Source organism: Nerophis ophidion, linkage group LG02 (genome assembly GCF_033978795.1).
Source record: "Nerophis ophidion isolate RoL-2023_Sa linkage group LG02, RoL_Noph_v1.0, whole genome shotgun sequence".
Taxonomy (NCBI): domain Eukaryota; kingdom Metazoa; phylum Chordata; class Actinopteri; order Syngnathiformes; family Syngnathidae; genus Nerophis; species Nerophis ophidion.
Genome location: NC_084612.1, coordinates 35,795,240 through 35,815,921, shown reverse-complemented (window position 1 = coordinate 35,815,921; position 20,682 = coordinate 35,795,240). Strand labels below are relative to the sequence as shown.

Sequence of the window (20,682 nt, the reverse complement as noted above, 5' to 3'; positions counted from 1 at the left end):
AGAACGTATCAAAACACGAATTGGTATGTCAGACTTAGCCCTGTCTTGGTTTAACTCTTATCTTACTGATAGGATGCAGTGTGTCTCCCATAACAATGTGACCTCGGACTACGTTAAGGTAACGTGTGGAGTTCCCCAGGGTTCGGTCCTTGGCCCTGCACTCTTCAGCATCTATATGCTGCCGCTAGGTGACATCATACGCAAATACGGTATTAGCTTTCACTGTTATGCTGATGACACCCAACTCTACATGCCCCCAAAGCTGACCAACACGCCGGATTGTAGTCAGCTGGAGGCGTGTCTTAATGAAATTAAACAATGGATGTCCGCTAACTTTTTGCAACTCAACGCCAAAAAAACGGAAATGCTGATTATCGGTCCTGCTAGACACCGAACTCTATTTAATAATACAACTCTAACATTTGACAACCAAACAATTAAACAAGGCGACACGGTAAAGAATCTGGGTATTATCTTCGACCCAACTCTCTCCTTTGAGGCACACATTAAAAGCGTTACTAAAACGGCCTTCTTTCATCTCCGTAATATCGCTAAAATTTGCTCCATTCTGTCCACTAAAGACGCTGAGATCATTATCCATGCGTTTGTTACGTCTCGCCTCGACTACTGTAACGTATTATTTTCGGGTCTCCCCATGTCTAGCATTAAAAGATTACAGTTGGTACAAAATGCGGCTGCTAGACTTTTGACAAGAACAAGAAAGTTTGATCACATTACGCCTGTACTGGCTCACCTGCACTGGCTTCCTGTGCACTTAAGATGTGACTTTAAGGTTTTACTACTTACGTATAAAATACTACACGGTCTAGCTCCATCCTATCTTGCCGATTGTATTGCACCATATGTCCCGGCAAGAAATCTGCGTTCAAAGGACTCCGGCTTGTTAGTGATTCCCAAAGCCCAAAAAAAGTCTGCGGGCTATAGAGCGTTTTCCGTTCGGGCTCCAGTACTCTGGAATTCCCTCCCGGTAACAGTTCGAGATGCCACCTCAGTAGAAGCATTTAAGTCTCACCTTAAAACTCATTTGTATACTCTAGCCTTTAAATAGACTCCCTTTTTAGACCAGTTGATCTGCCGTTTCTTTTCTTTTTCTTCTATGTCCCACTCTCCCTTGTGGAGGGGGTCCGGTCCGATCCGGTGGCCATGTACTGCTTGCCTGTGTATCGGCTGGGGACATCTCTGCGATGCTGATCCGCCTCCGCTTGGGATGGTTTCCTGCTGGCTCCGCTGTGAACGGGACTCTCGCTGCTATGTTGGATCCGCTTTGGACTGGACTCTCGCGACTGTGTTGGATCCATTGTGGATTGAACTTTCACAGTATCATGTTAGACCCGCTCGACATCCATTGCTTTCCTCCTCTCTAAGGTTCTCATAGTCATCATTGTCACCGACGTCCCACTGGGTGTGAGTTTTCCTTGCCCTTATGTGGGCCTACCGAGGATGTCGTGGTGGTTTGTGCAGCCCTTTGAGACACTAGTGATTTAGGGCTATATAAGTAAACATTGATTGATTGATTGATTGATTTCAAAAAAAGAACTGTATTCGTCCCCTTAAGAGGAAATTGATTTTTACTCTCTCAACTTCCGGTAGAGGCAGGGCTTTTGTGTTAGCAAGCAAAAGTTGCGAACTTTATTGTGGATGTTCTCTACTAAATCCTTTCAGCAAAAATATGGCAATATCGCGAAATGATCAAGTATGACACATAGAATGGACCTGCTATCCCCGTTGCAATAAGAACATCTCATTTCAGTAGGCCTTTGAAAGCAGGTATATCAAAGAATGGCCCTGCGATGAGGTGGCAACTTGTCCAGGGTGTACGCCGCCTTCCGCCCGATTGTAGCTGAGATAGGCACCAGCGCCCCACGTGACCCCCAAAGGGAATAAGCGGTAGAAAATGAATGGATGGATATCAAAGAATGAATGGCATGCCATTATTTAGGGGACCTATATTGCCTACTTTCTGCTTTGTGGTCTTGTGATTCCTTTTGTAAAAAACACTGATTTAGTAATACTTTGGCCTTGATCCTGAGTGGAATGTGTGGTGCAGAGAGATGAAAGGCAGATTAATCCACTACCACTCTTGATATGTAGGCAGAAGGCAAAATGTCATTGCAATCTAAAAATTATAGTTACAGTACAATTTTTTATCTGGAAGTAAACGTGCAAATATACAGTAATATATTATACAATAATCAGCCCTTGATTGGCTCAATTGCAAACCTTCAGTGCGCCCCTGGGATTAGATCTGCATTGCCATGGTGACCATGACGACAAACCATGAAACGGGAACCTCGCTCAGTAAGTCCAATGTGATCAGAACAACCGGCCATTTCCTGCCCACGTCATCCCGTGCAATGCCATCCCATTACAAAAGCACATGAAGTGAACATCAATAGCAAAAAAAGGATTAAAGTTGTTGCTAGGAGCTTACTTTTTGACTTCGTGTATGTAATCAGCATTTCTGTCAAATAGATGAGTCACCGAGTCCTTGATGGCGGCGTGTTTGAAACTTGAGGCCAGGCCAAAGACGGTGACATTAGGTAGAGTGGAACACAGCTGAGCCACAGCTTGGCCCTGAAGGCGACAATGACAAATATGATAGTTTATCAGCAGCTGCCCAAGTGTTCAATATAATTCTTATTGAGATGATAAACCATGGTTATGTATTACTTGCATTTGGGTGTTGTACAATATAGCTCCTATTCTTCATTTATTTAACACTATTGTGTCTGGATTTTAAATAGTGGCTGATAACAGACAATTTACGGAAGTTTAATATCTATCAGCATTTAAAGCTATACAAAAAACACTTTTTAACACAAAACTGTCATCTAACATGATAGGGTGGTGCATTTAAATGTGCACTCCAATAAAATTGCACAATTTAATGAGCTCCAATACAATCCAGTCCTCACAAAGTAGCGTTTTTTTACAGCAAAGATACATATTTGGTGCTATTAACCCCTATCTGATCAGCAAAGTAAACATTGTATAATTATTTCACAAGATTTCAGCAATACTGGTTTTATGTTTATTATTGTGCCTGTGGTTGCAGTGGTGTAGAAATGCACTCCAAAGTATTGTGCCTTGTAAGAAAAAGGCAAGTTAAAGGCCTACTGAAACCCACTACTACCCACCACGCAGTCTGATAGTTTATATATCAATGATGAAATATTAAATTGCAATTTTAAATTTCCCGGGAGTTTTTTCTTGAAAATGTCGCGTAATGATGACGTGTACGCTTGACGTCACGGGCTGTTATGAATATGAGCGCTTCGTACACACACAGCTAAAAGTCGTCTCCTTTAAAGGCATAATTACACAGTATTTTGGAGATCTGTGTTGCTGAATCTTTTGCAATTTGTTCAATTAATATTGGAGAAGTCAAAGTAGAAAGATGGAGTTGGGAAGCTTTAGCCTTTAGCCTTTAGCCACACAAACACACGGTGATTCCTTATTTAAAATTCACGGAGGTGAAACTTTACTATGGATCAGAGCGGACATGGATCCCAACCGAATGTCAACCATCAGGTTTCGGTGAGAAAATTGTGGTTAAAAAGACGCTTCTTACCGGAGATCAGCTGAGCTTGTGCCGTCTATAAAGCTGCCGTCGACTTCCCTGAGACACTGCGCGTGAAGACACCCGTGGACACACACCTCCGACTATCAGGTACTATTAAACTCACTAAAACACTAGCAACACAATAGAAAGATAAGGAATTTCCCACAATTATCCTAGTAAATGTCTCTAAAAACATATGAATCCGTCTCAATGCGATCACGTTTTTTTTTTTTTTTTTCTAGTCCGTCGCTATCAATATCCTCAAACACAAATCTTTCATCCTCACTCAAATTAATTGGGAAATTGTCTTTTTCTCGGTCTGAATAGCTGTTTTTGTTAGAGGCTCCCATTAAAATCAATGTGAAGATGTGAGGAGCCATCAACATGTGACGTCATCGTCTGCGACTTCCGGTAGAGGCAGGGCTTTTCTCCAGTTGCGAACTTTATCGTGGATGTTCTCTTCTAAATCCTTTCAGCAAAAATATGGCAATATTGCAAAATGATCAAGTATGACACATAGATTGGACCTGCTATCCCCTTTTAAATAAGAAAATCTCATTTCAGTAGGCCTTTAATTTATAGGGCACAATTCGCAAACAAGACAATTTAAAGTGCTATGGCATCCCATTATGCACCTGCTGTGAACCTGTTTCCTATGTTTTATTTATTTATTTATATTTTTATCGTGCTCCGTTTGTGTTGTGTTGTGTTTGCTCGTTTTCCTTGTGTTATCTTTTAACCTGCCTATTGTACAGCATTTTGTCTACCCCTGTGGTAAATTTTAAATGTTCTTTATAAATAAAGTTGATTTGATTTGATTTGATTTGCAGAGTCATAAAATTACAAAAAGGAAAATAAAATCATGAATAAAACTAAAATCATTATAAAAAATAATACTAAATTAATTTAATTGAAATAAAAAAGACTAGATAAAATACTTTGTTGTCATATGTACTATTTAAAAAAAAGAACTGTATTCTTCCCCTTAAGAGGAAATTGATTTTTACTCTCAACGTAAACATCTCAACAAGACTACGAGAAACACCTATTCGCCTGAAAGGTCGCCTATTAAGTAAAATGGACTTTTAGTGACGTACACTAAAGAGATCTAAGAATATGTATCTTTAGAGCCTGTTACAAGTTACAAGCACCAATTTGAGTTAAAAGCGTACCTGCCGTAGGACATGTTACAGTGAACCCTGTAAGATCCGCCCAAAAATCTGGTATTACTCACTATCATTATTAACATGTCGGTAGATCAACTACAATTTTTTTTCATATTATGGTATGGAAGGAAATGAGTGCAAAGGACAATGCTGAGAAATAGAAGTGAATGATAGTCATTGAATTAAAGAAAGAAATCATCACAAACATGAGAGAGCAGGGAGTCGACTTGGCAAAACAATTTCAGCGTATCACTACTAGTCTGCAGCGTACTGAAGTAGAATGAGTCAATAACGCTAGTCAAGAATGTTGAAAATATTCTAAATGAGAGACATTTATCCATAAACATATGAACAAGGCGCTGATGGTGTGTTTAACAGCAAAGCATTTGGAAGAAGTCCACTCTCCAAGGTAAATAGTCTACATTCTTTTTACATTGCTTCATATAACTACTGTACTTGTCATGAATTCTATTATGTTGTTTTTAATACAGTATTTATTATCCAGAAGCTTGTTTTAATTTTTAAAACTTGTGTTACATTGGGGCAAAAAAGTATTTAGTCAGCCACCGATTGTGCAAGTTCCCCCACTTAAAATGATGACAGAAGTTTGTAATTTTCATCATAGGTACACTTCAACTGTGAGAGACAGAATGTGAAAAAAAATCCAGGAATTCACATTGTAGGAATTTTAAAGAATTTATTTGTAAATTATGGTGGACAATAAGTATTTGGTCAACCATTCAAAGCTCTCACTGATGGAAGGAGGTTTTGGCTCAAAATCTCACGATACATGGCCCCATTCATTCTTTCCTTATCGCGGATCAATCTTCTTTTTTTCACATTCTGACTCACAGTTGAAGTGTACCTATGATGAAAATTACAGACCTCTGTCATCATTTTAAGTGGGAGAACTTGCACAATCGGTGGCTGACTAAATACTTTTTTTGCCCCACTGTACATGTTACAATGGTGCTGTTCTGGTGGGGTCAAGCACCAAACCCATTTATTTATTATCATTTCAAAGTGTGGTGTTGATTTGAGATACAATTTTTTTTAAATTAAGAGCTCTCTCATTGAACCAATTAAGCTCGTACATTGAGGTATTACTGTACATTTTTGCTAATTTTCTACTTGCCCTCCTACAGCTACTTTTGTTAGCCAACTTTTCTAGGTGTTTTGTGGCACTGGCAACTCCCGCTCGTACCATAGTTTTATGTTTATTCCCTGCTTGGTGCTGTACTAGTGTGGCTAAATTTGATATCTTCCTGTCCCATTCCTTAATGTTACAGTATGACATATATTACATTGGACAAGTGCAGAGTCACAGTGTATATGTAAATAGTTGGTAAAGCGCACAAGCGCCCTACTTGGAGCCACACACTCTGGACAAACACCACTTATTAGCATTAAAGGGGTTATATCACATTTTTTCTACATTTAAAACACTTGTTTGTTGTCAACATAACATGTAATGGTGGCTCTTTGGTCCAAATTTTGCATATATTTGGTTTCACAGACTATCTTCAAGCTGCTTTCTGAGTCGTTTGGTCTGCTGCCTCCACTTCTACTGTGTCCTCTAGTTTTTAGGGCTTCCATAGCAAAATCTACTGGCAGATATAAGTGTGAGCTATAAAAAAATTGTATTAAAAAATGGCAACAGCGGAGGATGCATGTGCATATAGGAGCCAGTCTGCCCCACAACAAAAGAATGGAAAAAAAGAAGGATCTCGTTGACTACAGCCTCAGACTATAATGGCGGACTCGTGCAAAGTTTTGAACTTTACCACATATGAAAATATCCGCTGATGTTAGCAATGGGAGGAAGGTCACAAATTGGGCAAATTCCAAACGGCTCGTTTGGAGGAAGTATGAAGGAAGGCAAGACTGTTTAACAAATATCTCCACCATGACTCCATGGTTTGATTTAAAATGTTCAGGACTAATGCAGATCCCAAATACCCCAAAAAACAGGTACAGATAGGTAGGAAAAGTTGGTTTTCTATAGTAGGTCCCCTTTAAAGCTAGAGACACAAAACACTTTGTTACCATAGGGCTTACTCAATGTATGTTTAAACTATATTTTGGGTAATACTCTACAAATACACTATTGTTGGATCTCAAACGTAATAAAAAATGTTTTTAAGTATACAGTCGTCCATCGCCACATCAAGGCTTACCACATGGCAGATTTTCAAAACATTTTTCAAAGTATAGTCTCCATTTTTTGGTCCTAACGTAACTATTTTCAAGCACAAGATATAACATATAACACATGCTATACGTTTACCAAACAATCTGTCACTCCTAATCGCTAAATCCGATGAAATCTTCTTCCCCGGTGTCGCTTCTAAACAACTCTGCCAACTCCAAAGGTAGACAATGAGCCGCTTCCTCTTCTATTGGTACGTTTAGTCTCTTATGTAAATGAGATAAAAAATATTATTTGATATTTTACGGTAACGTGGTAATAATTTCACACATAAATCGCTCTAAAGAATGAGTCACACCCCAGAACAATCTATGAAAAAAACTGCGATTTATAATCCGAAAAATACGGTATATTGGATTAAAATAATGTAAAGGTGACTTAAGGGTGTTATTTCATTTCCAAAGGGCTGTAATAATGTCAAAAATATATTTACAAGCTAGCTAAAGAGATTTTTTTTTTTAATATTAAATGATTTCTACTCTGTATTTATCGTGGTCATGTCCGGAACAAATTAACAGCAATAAATGAGGGACAACTGTAATGTGAAGCCATTCATTTGAAATGAACTTAATTATAAAGTTAATTTAGTATATTTGTGATAAAGATCTTTTAATGGATATCGCTTGATTGTGCATGTGTGCTGAGGCGGCAACGATTAATTCAGGGTTGTCAAACTGCTTTTAGATCGGGGGCCACATGGGGAAAAATTTACTCCCAAGTGGGCCGGACTGGTAAAATCCCTGCACGATAACTTCAAAATAAAGACACCTGCAGATTGTTTTCTGTGTTTAAAAATAGAAGAAGCACTTTCTGAAAATGTACAAATCATAATGTTGTTTTTTTACCCTTACATGTTGCGGTTAATAGTATTCTACCTTTATTTGTCGTTATTTATATTTTCTGAATGAATGATGTGATAATGTTCATCAGTCAACTCAATGGTGTTCATTTTCCATCAATCAAGATAAAAAAATATCAAAATCAAATTACAGTATCCCATGTATGTAGTTTGATAATTTTCCTCGATTGATGTGCTAACATCATGTGGTTTATTTTGTACATATGTACCATCATCTACAGCAGGGGTCGCCAACCTTTACCACTCAAAGAGCCATTTTGACCCGTTTCACAAAATAAAGAAAACTATGGGAGGCACAAGACTCTTTTGAAATTTAAAATGAAATAACACAGCGTACATAGTTTTTTTTTTGTGCTTTTGTTTTGTGCTATGTATTAACCTGGGTTCTCAGACTCGCGGCCCGCACCTTAATATGAAAATTTAATATTAGTGCGGCCCGCGAGTTTTATTTGAATGCTGCTTGACAACATCACATTTGCCAACCATCTCAAGTTTTCTGGAAGACTACCAAGTTTCAGGGCAACCTTTCTCTCGACTGTGCTGGTTTTCACCCAAACAACAATAATAAGGGCGTGCTATGATGACAATGCGTTAAGCGCCCTCTACAACCATAACAAACAGCTTACCAGCCCGTTCACATGTTGTATATGGCTTCTGCAGACACACATAAGTGAATGAAAGACCAACAGCCATACAGGTCACACTGAGGGTGGCCTTAAAGTGGACGCGACGACATGGTCAAGATGACGGCACGCCCTCAATATTGTTCTCCGGGTGAAAATCTGAGAATGTTATCCTGGGGAGATTTCTGGGCGAGACACTGAAATCCGGAAAACTTCCCGGAAAAATGGGGGGGTCGGCAAGTATGCAGCTGAGCCACATCAGAGTGATCCAAGAGCCGCGGGTTTCCGACCCCTGATCTACAGAGATACAAAGAATTGCTATTGCAACATCCAGTAGACACATGTAGAAGAGCTGTTTTTTTAATTCAAAAATTTCAGGTTAATTTGTGTACTTAGCAAACTCATCCCACGGGCCGGATAAAACCTGTTCGAGGGCCTGATCCGGCCCGCGGGCCCTACGTTTGACACTCCTGGATTAATCAATTTAATTACATTTGATTAGAAAAAAAAAGCTTTGATTTATATTTTGTTGCTTCGGTTAATCACCTTATGAGTGCAACTAATAAAAATGGAGTGCCCGGAACTGTAATACCTAGACATAGTGTGTGAGTGCAGTGATCTATCTGGTGGCGAACAGCGTAGAGTTTAAAAACATTTTTTCTTAGGTTAAGTCTAATTTAATTCTATTTTTTTATCATGTAGATTTTTTTTAAATTATAATTATTTCAACAATTTTCCCAAAAATACACATTGAGGCTTAAAAGTGTGTCGTATACGATTACTCGATTACTAAAATAATGGATTGCTGCATCCCTCGTGTGTACAGAATGAGAACAAGAGAATTATTCACTTGTTTGACTTACAACAGCACCCCCAGCTGAATGCACAAGCACTGACATGCCCTCTCGGAGGTTGGCCAGCTCAAAGAGCATCATGTAGGCAGCAACAAAGTTCAGAGCGAACGCCGCGGCCTCCGCAAAAGTCATTTCGTCGGGCATTTTGTACACAAACTCCTCTGGAGCACAGACAACTTCTGCCCAGGCGTTGTAGTTGACAAACGCCATGACTCTGTCACCTATCTGAAAGGATGGATAGAAGCAAAAGACAGTGCATGCAAAAAAACACGACAAAAAAGGCGGTTCAGGCAGTGCTAATTTGCATATTAAAAGGAGGTGGATGCTTCTTTTTGACCAACCTCAAATCCCTTTGTGGTTTCACCCACGGACTCCACGATTCCGCAGCATTCGAAGCCCGGAACAAGAGGTGCCCTCGGAGGACAGTCAATAGTTCCCTGACGGACCATCAAATCCAGGAAATTTAAACCACTGCAACGCATATTAAAGAGGATCACAGAATGTGATAGACAGACACTACAATTATAGATTTATTCTTTCATTAAAATTAAAATATCACTTTTAAAGAAGCATTCATCTGATGTACTGATGTTGGAGGGAGACATGCAATTCTACGCCACTGCCTTTTATACAGTAGACCAGTGGTTATTGAACTTTTTTCACAAATTACCACCTCAGAAAAAATTGGGCTCTCCAAGAACCACCATAATTACATTAAAATACAGCAGCGTAGTAGGCCTATGTATTCATTAAAAACAAGTGAGGTTTTTTTTAACAAGCATATTAAATATTTTGGCCATTAGACACAGTTTGAACAGTCACACGCTGTTTGAATATAGACAAATAAAACACTGTGCGTCTTTGGCGTACCACTACAAGGAGCCAGCATAGCGGCAGTGGTACACATACCACAGTTTGAGAATCCCAATAGTAGATGTTTTTAATTCCATTTGATATTGCAGGGGAATGTTGTCTGTGTTAGAACTGTGACAAGGACGCTACTTGTTTAGGGCATAGTTCCAGCCCCACTGTGACCCCAAAAGGGGAGAAGCGGTAGAAAAAAGAATGGATGGATGATTTGGTGACCAATGTCTACAAACCCCGTTTCCATATGATTTGGGAAGTTGTGTTAGATGTAAATATAGACGGAATAAAATTATTTGCAAATCATTTTCAACCCATATTCAGTTGAATATGCTACAAAGACAACATGCCGTGTTTCCATGAATTTCCGCCCAGACGCTAATTAATTTAGAACCTCTTCTCACTCCTGCGCTTACAAAAGGCATGCGGTAAAAGTAAGCATGTGCTAATTATTTTAAAACCTCTTCTCACTCTGGCACTCACCAAAGGCATGCAGTAAAAATTTGAGTGTGATGTAAGTTTGGACCTTTAATCCTACTGAATAGCTCTTAATCTTCTTCACTTTATGCGATTTCAAATTACCGGTATTGAAATCAGCCTCCTCTATTTTGAAAATGATGACAAGGGAAGTGTCACTCGAGACATCACGAGTTTGACCGGGGGTGATACTAAGCATGCGCAAATTATTTTGCGAAGCGAGTTTGACCCGGCAGTAATTCAAGGCAGCCGCATACTATATGCCCTGCGGCAATTCAAGGAAATACGGTATTTGATGTTCAAACTGATGAACTTTTTTTTTTTTGCAAATAATCATTAGCTTCAGAATTTGATGGCAGCAACATGTGACAAACAAGTTGGGAAAGGTGGCAATAAATACTGATAAAGTTGAGGAATGTTCATCAAACACTTATTTGGAACATCCCACAGTTGTGCAGGCTAATTGGGAACAGGTGGGTGCCATGATGGGGTATAAAAACAGCTTCCCAAAAAATGCTCAGTCTTTCACAAGAAAGGATGGGGCGAGGTACACCCCTTTGTCCACAACTGTGTGAGCAAATAGTCAAACAGTTTAAAAACAACGTTTCTCAAAGTGCTATTGCAAGAAATTTAGGGATTTCAACATCTACGGTCCATAATATCATCAAAAGGTTCAGAGAATATGGAGAAATCACTCCACGTAAGCGGCATGGCCAGAAACCACCATTGAATGACCGTGACCTTGGATCCCTCAGATGGCACTGTATCAAAAACTGACATCAATCTCTAAAGGATATCACCACATTGGCTCAGGAACACTTCAGAAAACCACTGTCAGTAACTACAGTTTGTCGCTACATCTGTAAGTACAAGTTAAAGCTGTACTATGCAAAGCAAAAGCCATTTATCAACAACATCCAGAAACGCCGCCGGCTTCTCTGGGCCCGAGATCATCTAAGATGGACTGATGCAATGTGGAAAAATGTTCTGTGGCCTTACGAGTCCACATTTCAAATTGTTTTTGGAAATATTCCACATCATGTCATCCGGACCAGAGGGGAAGCGAACCATCCAGACTGTTATCGAAGCAAAGTTCAAAAGCCAGCATCTGTGATGGTATGGGGGTGCATTAGTGCCCAAGGCATGGGTACCTTACACATCTGTGAAGGCACCATTAATGGTGAAAGGTACATACTGATTTTTGAAAAACATATGCTGCCATCTAAGCGCAGTCTTTTTCATGGACGCCCCTGCTTATTTCAGCAAGACAATGCCAAGCCACATTCAGCACGTGATACAACAGCGTGGCTTCGTAAAAAAAGAGTGCGGGTACTTTCCTGGCCCGCCTGCAGTCCAGAGCTGTCTCACATTGAAAATGTGTGGCGCATTATGAAGCGTAAAATATGACAGCGGAGACCCCGTACTGTTGAACGACTGAAGCTCTACATAAAACAAGAATGGGAAAGAATTCCACTTTCAAAGCTTCAACAATTAGTTTCCTCATTTCCCAAACATTTATTGAGTGTTGTTAAAAGAAAAGGTGATGTAACATTGTGGTGAACATGCCCTTTCCCAACTACTTTGGCACGTGTTGCAGCCATGAAATTCTAAGTTACCTATTATTTGCAACAAAAAAAAAAAAGTTTGTGAGTTTGAACATCAAATATCTTGTCTTTGTAGTGCATTCAATTGAATATGGGTTGAAAATGATTTGCAAATCATTGTTTTCTGTTTTTATTTACATCTAACACAATTTCCCAACTCATATGGCAACAGGGTTTGTATATTAGTCCTGTGAGGGGAAAGTGACTCATCAGTGGGGCTACATTCACAACAGTAGGTTTCTTTACCTTGACCGTTTATGCAATTCAGCCTCATTCAGGAGGAAGGCGGCGTACACCCTGGACAAGTCACCATCTCATCACAGGAATGCAAAACAATACAATTGTATTTTCCGAAACATTAACCAAAAAGTGCCAAATGTACATAACAGGTTGCAAATAATCAAGCTACATGCCCACACCTTCAGTGGGGGAAAAAAAGACCTGTGGCTTCTGTATCATCCGTGCACGTGCACATCCCTAACCAACATTGACGTCATTAAATGTGCATATTTACCATGCAGTGACATCATGTGGTGTGCATATTTACCATGTTTTGACGCGGATCTTCACTTCACCAGGCTTACACTCGGGCATTGGCTTCTTCGTCACGCGGAGTTTGTTGAGCCCCCCGAAGCCTGACAGCACCACCGCCCGCATCTCTTTAACATTCCCGCAGGATTCATGCACGCTTCCCTGCTTCTTGCCAACGTCTCTGCCGATCATGCACTCGCTTTCCTCTGTCATGTGTGCTCCTTCATGAGCCATGAGTGCGGCTGGTGCTCGATTCTTGGAGCTGCTTTGCCGGAAGGGTCACCGATGTGCGCTGCAACCTGCACAGTGGCGCTGTGTGCTGAACCGCAGACTTGGCCCACCGTCTGATGCCCGCATTCACTCGCTCATGCGTTCACACACCCACATAATCTCGTTAGAATTGTCATTCCAGCTCCTTGAACATTTTGTCATTTTAATGAACTTGTCATGATTGGTGTAGGTGTTCGTTCAGTCGTCATATCCACATAGGCTTGATCGAGTGGCAAGTGCGCCACCTCCTGGTGTAACGTACTACATTTGCATTGCACTGGAATGTACTGTGACAGGGAGTTTTACACTTCACCAATGCATGCTAAAGTTAAAGTTAAAGTACCAATGATTGTCACCCACACATTAGGTGTGGCAAAATTATTCCCTGCATTTGACCCATCACCCTTGATCACACCCTGGGAGGTGAGGGGAGCAGCGAGCAGCAGCCCTAGCCGCGCCCGGGAATAGTTTTTGGTGATTTAACCCCCAATTCCAACCCTTGATGCTGAATGCCAAGCAGGGAGGTAATGGGTCCCATTTTTAAAGTCTTTAGTATGACTCGGCCGGGGTTTGAACTCACGACCTACCGATCTCATGTGGCTTGAGTCACTCAACAAGTGAGATGCCTTTACGGACACTTGGAAATGAAAAGCAAAGCCCTCATTCTTCAACATATTCACTGATTGCAATTTACAAATACAGTGAGGCAAAAAGGTATTTAGTCAGCCACCGATTGTGCAAGTTCTCCCACTTAAAATGATGACAGAGGTCTGTAATTTTCATCATAGGTACACTTCAACTGTGAGAGACGGAATGTGAAAAAAAATCCAGTAATTCACATTGTAGGAATTTTAAATTATTTGTAAATTATGGTGGAAAATAAGTATTTGGTCAACCATTCAAAGCTCTCACTGATGGAAGGAGGTTTTGGCTCAAAATCTCACGATACATGGCCCCATTTATTCTTTCCTTAACAAGGATCAATCGTCCTGTCCCTTTAGCAGAAAAACAGCCCCAAAGCATGATGTTTCCACCCCCATGCTTCACAGTAGGTGTGGTGTTCTTGGGATGCAACTCAGTATTCTTTTCCTCCAAACACGACGAGTTGGGTTTATACCAAAATGGGTACATGCATGATACAGCAGAGGATTGGGAGAATGTCATGTGGTCAGATGAAACCAAAATGAACTTTTCATTTCACGTCCCGCTCATTAAATATGTGTGAAGGTCAAGCTAGCTTTGTCTTCAATGGGTATGGGCACGATTTAGCCTTTCTTGAAGAAAAATGCCCTATGCTTGTGTTGTTTTTGGCTGTACGTTTAAATTGCGAAAAGGATAAACGTTTCTTTAGAGTTCTTTAAAAGGTAGTCAAAAAGAAAAGAGGAGTGCACGATTTTACTAAACAAGAAGAAAAGCAGCACACATTCCAGTCCAAGGGAGCAGAGTCGAAGAATGCATGAGTTTGCAGTGATATCTTTGTGAAAGGTTTGTTGACGTACTTTTAACCTTTATTATTTCCCATTTAAGTATTGTCTTGATATAATTCAAATTTATTAAAACACATTTTTGCCACGAGTGTTTCAATAGCACCTACGAGCCAAATGTGAACAAATCCTAAAAGAGTTGAGCTTTTACCAGAGGAAACGATCATAAATGAAGATTTCAGCACATTCACAATGTTGACATCTATGGTTAGATTTTGTTGAAGATGGGGAAACTCGTAAACTGTGCGTGTAACAGCAAAGCAACAAACATTGCTGCCCAAATTAAATCATTAAATGCAACCTTACTCAAGATAAAAACAATGTATATTTATCCCAGAGTCCTGATACCGATTTCTTTGACCCAGTTACACACCAAGAAGTTGTAGACCTCCATGCTTTTCCAAGTTTTCATCTGTTTTGTTGTGTAGAATGACATCTGGAGTACAATAATTCACTATGTCTGGAAACACGCCCGACGCAGAATCCTTAATATCACTCAACAAATCTTTTTTTGATAAAGTATAGGTATCTACTGCAGTTGAATTTTTTTTGCTCGCATCTGCTTTCTGCAGGAAGATTTAAGCTTTTTCTACTCAAATAGTTTCCACGTTACTTACTGTAAAACAGTCATCTTAGCCTGGTTGACCATCAGTGGTTTTCATTTCTGGGGAAGAAGTCATATGTGCATACTTGCCAACCCTCCCGGATTTTCCGGGAGACTCCCGGAATTCAGTGCCTCTCCCGAAAACCTCCCGGAAGAAATGTTCTCCCAAAAATCAGCAGTGCATTATACTGTTTAGAGCATCAGGCCTATTATCTTTGTTGAATGCAAATGTTTTGACACAGTTCTTGTTTTGGATCTTGGGTGTACCTAATCTTGTGGTCAGAAGCTTTACAGAAACCTGTATATCCAAAATCATCAGTATCACAATCAATATATACTCTGGTTATATGCCATATCTACTTCACAATAGGTAGTCATACAAATGTTTTTGTTTGGTTATTTACCAAATGTATGGTTTTAGAAACTGATTTATTTTATGAAATAATCAATGGTACTATACATATCCAGGATCTTGTTTGGTTTAATTTTTTTAGGCACTGAAATAGTCTTCTTTCTAACGAAAAGTAAATAAAGAATGTAATAATACAAAATAGTTTAATGGAGCAAGTCAAGTAAAAATTGCTTATACATTCTAGCATAGTGTTGGTTTATCATAAATAAATACACTATCCCCATGTGCAGTGTACTGACTGATTCAGGTGCAATACATAAACTATCCTGGGACATTAAGAGTATATATTTGCCTCACAGCCTCAGGCAACGTGGCAATACTTTAAACTGCAGGACCATCCGTTGTTTTGTGTATGTTTACTGTATGCAATGTTGTATTTCACATTATTTGTTTATGTATAATATCTACCAACAAATTGTTGATTCATGGCATATTTTGTAGTAGTAGTGAAATTTGTATAGTATTATTTTGGAATATCTGTGAATATTCTCAGCCCATGCATTCCTTGAATCTCTTCCTTCAGTGCCTGTAGGGGAAAAACAAACAGAGAGGAAATATAATTCAAATGTGAGTAAGCGCAGACAACTATTACAAAAGGCCAGTGAAAGCACTCTGTCTTAAATGATGCTCTATTTTGATTCACTGTCAGGAGGAATTATTTTAACTTTATTTTAAACATTTAATAGTAGAGTACAGTTCCTATTCCATACAACTGACCACTAAATGGTAACACCCGAATAAGTTTTTCAACTCTTTGAAGTCGGGGTCCACATTAATCAATTCATGGTAGGTTCACAAAATGAAGTGGAAAATGGGTGGATGTACTCAACACGGACAAGTACCTGATTAACGAGCTGGTGTTGCTGAATAGTTCTCTTGTCTTTGAACTCACTGGACTCTATGTGGACCTCATACATGGCCCCACAGCCGCCTGGAGCAAGATCGCACACAAGGTTATGGGATAATTGCTGATCTTGAACAAGTAGCGAACGTCACTAAACAAATTCACAATGCCGGACTTAAAACAAAATCAATACCGTATTTCCTTGAATTGCCGCAGGGCATATAGTATGCGCCTGCCTTGAATTACTGCCGGGTCAAACTCGCTTCCTAAAATAATTTGCGCGTGCTTAATATTACCGCCTGGTCAAACTCGTGACGTCGCGAGTGACACTTCCCCTGTCGTCATTTTCAAAATGGAGGAGGCTGATTTCAATACTGGTAATTTGAAATCGCATAAAGGGAAGAAGATTAAAGGCCTACTGAAACCCACTACTACCCACCACACAGTCTGATAGTTTATATATCAATGATGAAATATTAACATTGTAACACATGCCAATACGGCTTTTTTAGTTTACTAAATTGCAATTTTAAATTTCCCGGGAGTTTCGTCTTGAAAACGTCGTGTAATGATGACGTGTACGCAAGACGTCAAGCGTTTTTAGGAAGTATGAGCTCTACGCACACACACAGCTAAATGTCGTCGGCTTTAACGGCATAATTACACAGTATTTTGGAGATCTGTGTTGCTGAATCTTTGGCAATTTGTTAAATTAATATTGGAGGAGTCACTGTAGAAAGATGGAGTTGGGAAACTTTAGCCTTTAGTCACACAAACACACGGTGATTCCTTGTTTAAAATTCCCGGAGGTGAAAATTTATTATGGATAAGAGCGCGGTCAAGCAAACATGAAACACGACCAAATGTCAACCAGCAGGTTTCGGTGAGAAAATTGTGGTTGAAAAGTCGCTTCTTACCGGAGAAAAACTGAGCTGGGGCCATCCATGAAACTGCCGTCGACTTCCCTGAGACACTGCGCGTCAAGACACCCGTGGAGACACCCTTCCGACTATCAGGTACTGTTAAACTCACTAAAACACTAGCAACACAATAGAAAGATAAGGAATTTCCCAGAATTATCCTAGTAAATGTGTCTAAAAACATCTGAATCCGTCCCAATTCAATCACGTTTTTTTTTAAACTTTTTTTTTTTTTTTTCTAGTCCGTCGCTATCAATATCCTCAAACACAAATATTTAATCCTCACTCAAATTAAAGGGGAAATTCTCGTTTTCTCGGTCCGAATAGCACTTTTTGTTGAAGGCTCCCATTAAAATCAATGTGAATATGTGAGGAGCCCCCACATTTGCGACGTCATTGTCTGCGACTTCCGGTAGGAGCAGGGCATTTCTCTCAGTACCGACTGTTGCAAACTTTATTGTGGATGTTCTCTACTAAATCTCAACTAATTTTACTGCATACCTTGTGTAAGTGCCGGAGTGAAAAGAGGTTTTAAAATAATTAGCGCATGCTTACTTTTACCGCATGCCTTTGGTAAGCGCAGGAGTGAGAAGAGGTTTTAAATTAATTAGCGCCCAGGCGGCAATTCAAGGAAAAACGGTATATGCCATTTTAGACCAAAACGTATTCAGTTTTAATTGGGATACATGAAGTATCTTGTTCAATGTCATATTGAGTTCAAATGTTTTATTATGTATGGTTTTCACGTACCCGATATATCCACGACTTTGAGCGATGATGCCAGAGGGAATTTCTCCTTGAGTATCTTCGCGATGCGGACTTCTCCCTCCGTCTGCGTGGACAGACACCGCCTGGGCCGGCCAAGGACTGCCTTCAGGCGCAGAGGAGAAATTATAGCCAACCACTATCAGACAGTGAACGCCATGTTTTTTTAAAAATGTATTTACCTTACTCCTGCAAACAATCCGAAGCGCAGATATGATAGAGCCCTTACCAGCCAACATGGAAAACATGCTGGTTATTATTTTTTTTTTTTGTTAAACTGGAGCGAGGAGTTTATGTATATGGCTCGTGACTCTTTACACAACGTCCCTTAAATATGACGTCAAACATCCGGGTACGACATTTGAAGAATGCGACGACTGTATGTAAACAACTCATCTTGACTTGGTTTGATGGCTGTAATATTACTAAAATATTCAACTTGTTGTTTGTTAACATTTGTAACATAGTTTATACATTCGTAAAACTGCAATGTAGCTTGCTGGACATATTGGAAATAGGGTAATTTTAATTTAAATGTTCATTCAACTTCCTAAAATCATATAATTTTTTCTAGAAAGTAAACGACAAGTTAAATACTCGACACCAGGGGTCACCAACCTTTTTGAAACGAAGAGCTACTTCTTGGGTACTGTTTAATGCGAAGGGCTACCAGTTTGATACACACTTAAATAAATTGCCAGAAATAGCCAATTTGCTCAATTTACCTTTAATAAACAAATCTATATACATATACAAACAATGGGTATTTTTGTCTGTCAATCCGTCGTACATTTTTTTCCTTTTACGGAAGTTTTTTTGTAGAGAATAAATGATGGAAAAAACACTTAATTGAACTGTTTAAAAGAGAAGAAAACAGGGAAAAAAAATAAAATAAAATTTTGAAACATGGTTTATCTTCAATTTCGACTCCTAAAAATTCAAAATTCAACCGAAAAAATGAGGAGAAAAACTAGCTAATTCGAATCTTTTTGAAAAAAATAAAAAAAAAAGAATTTATGGAACATCATTAATGATTTTTCCTGATTAAGATTAATTTTAGAATTTTGATGACATGTTTTAAATAGGTTAAAATCCAATCTGCACTTTGTTAAAATATACAACAAATTGGACCAAGCTATATTTCTAACAAAGACAAATCATTATTTCTTCTAGATTTTCCAGAACAAAAATTTTAAAAGAAATTCAAAAGACTTTGAAATAAGATTTACATTTGATTATACAGATTTTTTAGATTTGCCAAAATATATTTTTTTAAATTTTAATCATAACAAGTTTGAAGAAATATTTCACAAATGTTATTCATCAAAAAAACAGAAGTGAAAATGAAGAATTAAATTATAATGTATTTATTATTCTTTACAATAAAAAAATAAATGTACTTGAATATTGATTTAAATTGTCAGGAAAGAAGAGGAATTAATTTAAAAGGTAAAAAGGTATATGTGTTTAAAAATCCTAAAATCATTTTTAAAGTTGTATTTTTTCTCTAAAATTGTCTTTCTGAAAGTTATAAGAAGCAAAGTAAAAAAATAAATGAATTTATTTAAACAAGTGAAGACCAAGTCTTTAAAATATTTTATTGGATTTTCAAATTCTATTTGAGTTTTGTCTCTCTTAGAATAAAAAATGTCGAGCACAGCGACACCAGCTTGCTAGTAAATAAATACAATGTGAAAAAATAGAGGCAGCTCACTGGTAAGTGCTGCTATTTGAGCTATTTTTAGAACAGGCCAGCGGGCTACTCATCTGGTCCTTACGGGCTACCTGGTGCCTGCGGGCACCGTGTTGGTGACCCCTGCTCTACATGATATTTAGTTTGTCATTACAACATTTGGGTTCAGTTGGGGGAGAAAACTCATAAAGCACTATATTATAATACTTAAGAAATCCAATTTTGCATTTTTTTTATAATTTAATTTATCTTTACAGTTCAACATCCCATTGTATTTATGCTTTGTGAACGGATCTGTTTTTTTTTAATTAATATTATATAATTGATTTACAATTGCAGCAAAGTTGTACAGGGGCTAGTGCATGTGCCTCACAATACGAAGGTCCTGAGTAGTCCTGGGTTCAATCCCAGGCTCGGGATCTTTCTGTGTGGAGTTTACATGTTCTCCCCGTGACTGCGTGGGTTCCCTCCGGGTACTCCGGCTTCCTCCCACTTCCAAAGACATGCACCTGGGGATAGGTTGATTGGCAACACTAAATTGGCCATAGTGTGTGAATGTGAGTGTGAATGTTGTCTGTCTATCTGTGTTGGCCCTGCGATGAGGTGGCGACTTGTCCAGGGTGTACCCCGCCTTCCGCCCGATTGTAGCTGAGATAGGCGCCAGCGCCCCCCGCGACCCCAAAAAGGGAATAAGCGGTAGAAAATGGATGGATGGATGATTTACAATTGCAGCACAGTTGTACAGGGGCTAGTGCATGTGCCTCACAATACGAAGGTCCTGAGTAGTCCTGGGTTCAATCCCAGGCTCGGGATCTTTCTGTGTGGAGTTTACATGTTCTCCCCGTGACTGCGTGGGTTCCCTCTGGGTACTCCGGCTTCCTCCCACTTCCAAAGACATGCACCTGGGGATAGGGTGATTG

The 20,682-nt window shown here is 39.2% G+C and overlaps 2 protein-coding genes across 3 annotated transcripts in view; both read right to left on the bottom strand.

The window, feature by feature from the left end:
- vat1l (vesicle amine transport 1-like) overlaps window positions 1-15,523 on the bottom strand; it is a 41,645-nt gene extending 26,122 nt beyond the window's left edge. For both annotated transcript variants that reach the window (XM_061882667.1, XM_061882676.1), the window contains exons 1-4: window positions 12,787-15,523; window positions 9,636-9,765; window positions 9,304-9,519; window positions 2,453-2,595 (exon numbers count right to left, since the gene is read on the bottom strand). In XM_061882667.1, coding sequence (XP_061738651.1) covers window positions 2,453-2,595; window positions 9,304-9,519; window positions 9,636-9,765; window positions 12,787-13,004 — 707 coding nt within the window. In that variant the 5' untranslated portion in view covers window positions 13,005-15,523. The remainder of the gene's footprint in view (window positions 1-2,452; window positions 2,596-9,303; window positions 9,520-9,635; window positions 9,766-12,786) is intronic.
- A 143-nt stretch (window positions 15,524-15,666) lies between these two features.
- Window positions 15,667-18,418, bottom strand: bola3 (bolA family member 3). The gene is made up of 4 exons (XM_061882690.1): window positions 18,252-18,418; window positions 18,055-18,175; window positions 16,383-16,471; window positions 15,667-16,066 (listed from the first exon to the last, which is right to left on the bottom strand). Exons 1-4 carry the CDS (start codon window positions 18,315-18,317, stop codon window positions 16,004-16,006), a joined length of 339 nt encoding a protein of 112 aa, XP_061738674.1. The 5' UTR covers window positions 18,318-18,418; the 3' UTR covers window positions 15,667-16,003.
- Between the last annotated feature and the right edge of the window lie 2,264 nt (window positions 18,419-20,682).

What these genes read in the sequence shown, in the direction of transcription:
- bola3 (XM_061882690.1), bottom strand. Translation starts at nt 18,317, where the DNA reads ATGTTTTCCATGTTGGCTGGTAAGGGCTCTATCATATCTGCGCTTCGG. An exon ending in GGATTGTTTGCAGGAGTAAG is followed by an intron (nt 18,176 to 18,251) that starts GTAAATACATTT and finishes CTGCGCCTGAAG; the next exon opens with GCAGTCCTTGGCCGGCCCAG. An exon ending in AACACCAGCTCGTTAATCAG is followed by an intron (nt 16,067 to 16,382) that starts GTACTTGTCCGT and finishes TTTCCCCTACAG; the next exon opens with GCACTGAAGGAAGAGATTCA.